Source organism: Pinus tabuliformis, chromosome X (assembly GCF_031772625.1).
Source record: "Pinus tabuliformis cultivar Carrire ecotype Pingquan chromosome X, CPIR1, whole genome shotgun sequence".
In the NCBI taxonomy this organism is placed as follows: domain Eukaryota; kingdom Viridiplantae; phylum Streptophyta; class Pinopsida; order Pinales; family Pinaceae; genus Pinus; species Pinus tabuliformis.
The window spans coordinates 1,041,169,262-1,041,173,571 of NC_142308.1; the positions used below are offsets into that span (position 1 = coordinate 1,041,169,262).

Below are 4,310 nucleotides of genomic sequence, written 5' to 3' on the forward strand. Positions count from 1 at the left end.
CGACGCAATTGAGCGTGTGGATCCCACCGTCTACACAGTTGAGTGTGTGGGACCCATTCACAAAGTGATATCTCTCACGCGATCCGTGCTCCATGGCATTGAGCGTGTGGGTTCCACACACACAGTGAGATTCCTGACTCCTCACCACGCACTCAAATGTAATGGTCTACAGAGCGCCGTGGAACGCTTTGTTTTCTCTTTGCACCAGAATTCGTGCTGACCCCATGAGTTAATAATGTCCTGACGCGGTTCATTGTCGGCCACTACACGCAAAAAGAGAAGAGTAGTGGGAACACCAATCTTTGGGTACATCAATTAGGGCAGAGCATCTCTCTGGGTTTTCCATTGCAATTTCTCTGCTACGCTCTGATCAACCTCCTCTGCAGTTTGGGTTTTTCATTATTTCTATCTGTATTTCCAAATTGGCAATGGCCTCCTCATCTTCCACCGCTGGCTGTGTCTCTTATCAAGTTTTCCTAAATCACCGCGGGCCTGACGTGAAGAAAACCTTTGTCAGTCATCTGTATCGTCGCCTTGTCTCACAGGGATTGAAAGTCTTTCTAGATCAGGAGGAAATACAAAGGGGGGAGTATTTGACTTCTCAAATAGAAAGCGCTATTAGAACCGCCTCCGTCCATGTGGCGGTTTTCTCTCCTGGATATGCAGACTCTATTTGGTGTTTGAATGAACTCCTCCAAATGCTGGAATCGAGAGGGACCATTATCCCCGTATTTTACGGTATCAAGCCCTCTGAACTTAGGTGGACGCAGGGCAATCGTGGAAAGTATGCTGAATCCCTACAATCACTGGCAAATAAGACGACTTATGATGATCAACCTCTCCAAAAGAAATTGCGATACGATTCCAGTACAGTTGAGAGTTGGAGAAATGCTCTTGCTAAGGTTTCACACATAAGCGGTTTGGAGCTGGAGTCCTGCAACGGGTGAGAACTCCACCTTATCTCTCGATTTCGCGGTATTGTATTGCTTTATGTTTGGATAGATACATGTAAAGATTTTTTTCTTAATACCTTTATTATATTTTGTTGTGAATAACCAGCGATGAAGGAGAGTTGCTGGATTTAGTAGTTGAAGAGGTTTTGAAGAGAGTGAAAAAGACACCTTTGCATGTAGCCAAATATCCAACGGGTCTAGATGAAAAGGTACAACATTTTGAAAATGAATTTTTATTGCAGCAACAAGGGCAGAGTGGAAAACCTCCCGTCCTGGGAATTATTGGGTTGGGTGGTCTAGGAAAAACAACCCTAGCAAAAGAACTCTTCAATCGAAAGAGTTCGCAGTACAAAAGATCTTGTTTTCTCTCGGATGTAAGAGAAAACGCTGGTAAGGGCACTTTAATTTCATTGCAGAAAAAACTTCTCAAGAGTTTGACTGGATCAGATCCAGAAATAGACTGCATCGATCAAGGTATGGAGATGCTTAAACAAACTCTCTCCTCTTGTCATGCCTTAATAGTTGTAGACGATGTAGATCAAGTGGATCAGATTGATTCACTTTTGCCAGATCAAACTGCTATTCCGTCAGACAGTTTAATATTGATTACATCCCGATATAAAGATATTCTCACAAGCTCAGGAATTGAAAACTCATCCATTTATAAACTGACTGGGCTGAATGAACAACAGTCCCGAGAACTCTTCTGCTTCCATGCCTTCAAACAGCCTTACCCACTCTCACAATTTGAGTCTCTTGTAAATAAGTTCTTAGATGCCTGCAAGGGACTGCCTCTCTCTTTGAAAGTGTTTGGGGCACTTCTATGTGGAAGAAAGAACGAATCTTACTGGGAAGACCAATTGGACAAACTTCAACGGATACTCCCCACAGAGATAAAGCAGAGACTGCAAATTAGTTACGAGGCACTGGATGTGGAGGAGCGGGAGATATTCCTAGATGTTGCATGTTTTTTCATTGGAGAAAACAGAGATATGGCTGTCAAAATATGGGACGGGTGCAAGTGGAAAGGTTTTCAAAATTTGGAAGACAGGTGTTTAGTAGAAGTGGATACTGAGAATGTGATACATATGCATGATCACCTTCGTGATCTGGGAAGAGACATCGCCAAGGCTCCGGGATTGGTGAGAGGGATAGACAAACTTGATGAATTGTTGCAGCAATCCTCTGTAAGTGCTAAATCTTTCAAATTTTTGTAAATTATTGAAATCAAAATCTGTGTACAATTTTTAATTCTCCATCTTTTCTCGTCATTCAACAGGTAATAAGCGAAGTGCGGGGAATTAGAGATGTTAGGCATGCAAATGGGGTTTCAGATATAACATTGCATCGAGGAATATTGCAACTTCCCTATAGCGAAGGTGGTCTAGTGGAGCACATTTTGACAAGGGTGCACTTACCAGATCTCTTATGGCTTCGTTGGTACAACTGTCCTTACTCTTCTCTTCCTTCCTGGATTCCAGTGAAGAATTTGAGAGTTTTAGAAGTGGACGCGAAGCAATGGACATCACTGTGGGAAGGCGAATGGCAGGTGCTTGGAAATTTTTTGAGTTAAAAGTTTGTATTGTTGATTTGCATTTAATATGGCACCATGTGATTTTGAAAAAAAATGGAAGGGTTTGTGGATAGGAATCTTTATTATAGTTGAAACACCGAACATTTTGCAGGCACCTTTGCAGTTGCGGGATTTAGAGATTCGAGGCGACCTCTGTAATATTCCCAACTCTATAGGGCGGCTTCAGTACCTCGAACGGATTACCTTGTTTTGCTTCAGTCCTGCAGTACTTCAGTATAATGGTCACACAATATCAAGATTGCCAGATGAATTTTGTCGTCTTCAGTCATTGAAGACCTTGGTGTTACCCGGTTGCAAAAATATAAAGTCACTCCCAGATTCCTTTGGTGATCTAAGAAACCTCCAACGCATCGACCTCTTTTTCTGGTCCAATTTGGAGAAGCTGCCGGAAACATTTGGGAATTTAATTAAGCTTAAATATCTTGACTTGAGCAATTGCTCAAAGTTAACCATGTCAAGCGAAACACTGGGAAATATAAGCACGTTTGAGCACATAAATCTGCGACACTGCGAAGATTGAAGTATTGCCTTTCAAAGTAGCACACCAAAGGTCGCTGGAACGATTATACTTGTCAGAGACAAATATAAGAGAATTGCCAGATGCAATTGGAGAGCTAAGCAATTTGGAAATTCTGGAAGTAGGAAGCCCTTTGCTGGACACGCTGCCTCCTTCGCTCAGTGACTTGAGGAACTTGAAGACATTGTGCCTGAAAAGTTGCAACAAATTAAAATGTTTTCCGGCTTCTGTTGGACTGTTGACTCAGTTGACTGAGTTGACAGTATTCGACTGTCCCATAAGCGAATTGCCCCCCTCGCTCGGTGACTTGAGGAACTTGAAGACGTTGTGCCTGGAAAGTTGCAATGAATTAAAATGTTTGCCGGCTTCTGTTGGACTGTTGACTCAGTTGACTGAGTTGAGAGTTTGTGGATGCCCCATAAGCGAATTGCCCCCCTCTCTCGGTGACTTGAGGTCCTTGGAGGAGTTGACCTTAGTGGGATGTGTGGAGCTAAAGAACATAAGAGGGTTGGCGCAGTGCACAAAGCTTCGCAGAATTCTTCTTGGTTTGTGCTTCGAGTTAGAGGACTTGGAAGGTGTTGAACATTGTACGTCTTTACGTAGGCTCTATGTCAGCGGTTGTCCCAAGCTCCAGTTGGGTGGGGGAGTAACAGTAAGCTACAGTTGGGTGGAGGAGTAATGGAGCAGCTGCAGCAACGATTGAAAGGGGGGATTCTTGTTTGGCATTGAATAGCAATGTGAAAAAACAGTTTTGCAATGAAATGATTACCATCAGTCTTCCAAGAGTGGCCATTAGTGATAATGAGCAGCTACATGTGTATATTTTATGGCCTTCCAAGATTTGCACTAATTAACTAAATGCGTTCGCCAATCGGAATCGGATTACATACTGTTAGCTGTCGGAATCGTATTACAACGCGTTGATTATTATCGTTAGTTATCAAATTCTTTTTAATGGTTAGGGATTCATATATAATAAATAGTGGCCTTGTGTAGATGGTTATTTATTAAAATTTTCAACGGGTTAGTGATGGAAAGATAATAAATAGTGTTATTGGAGTATGATTTAGAATGCTTTTGTTTGATTAAAAGTTTGTAATTTTTGGATATAAAAAAAAAATATGTATAATTTTTTTTCCTTTAGTTATTTATTTTACATTTTACATGGCATGATTTTTTTTTAATAATAGTGATTTGTAAATATGTATTAGCTAATAGTAGCCACAATAGTTATCTCCATACTTGT

General features: G+C 41.4%; 1 protein-coding gene across 1 annotated transcript; it reads left to right on the forward strand.

Annotated features, from left to right (window-relative positions):
- The first annotated feature begins 254 nt into the window (after nucleotides 1-254).
- LOC149143343 (disease resistance protein L6-like) lies at nucleotides 255-3,935 on the forward strand. Its single transcript, XM_089448828.1, has 4 exons — nucleotides 255-943; nucleotides 1,060-2,140; nucleotides 2,233-2,502; nucleotides 2,639-3,935. Exons 1-4 carry the CDS (start codon nucleotides 429-431, stop codon nucleotides 3,065-3,067), a joined length of 2,295 nt encoding a protein of 764 aa, XP_089304954.1. The 5' UTR covers nucleotides 255-428; the 3' UTR covers nucleotides 3,068-3,935.
- The last annotated feature ends 375 nt before the right edge of the window (nucleotides 3,936-4,310 follow it).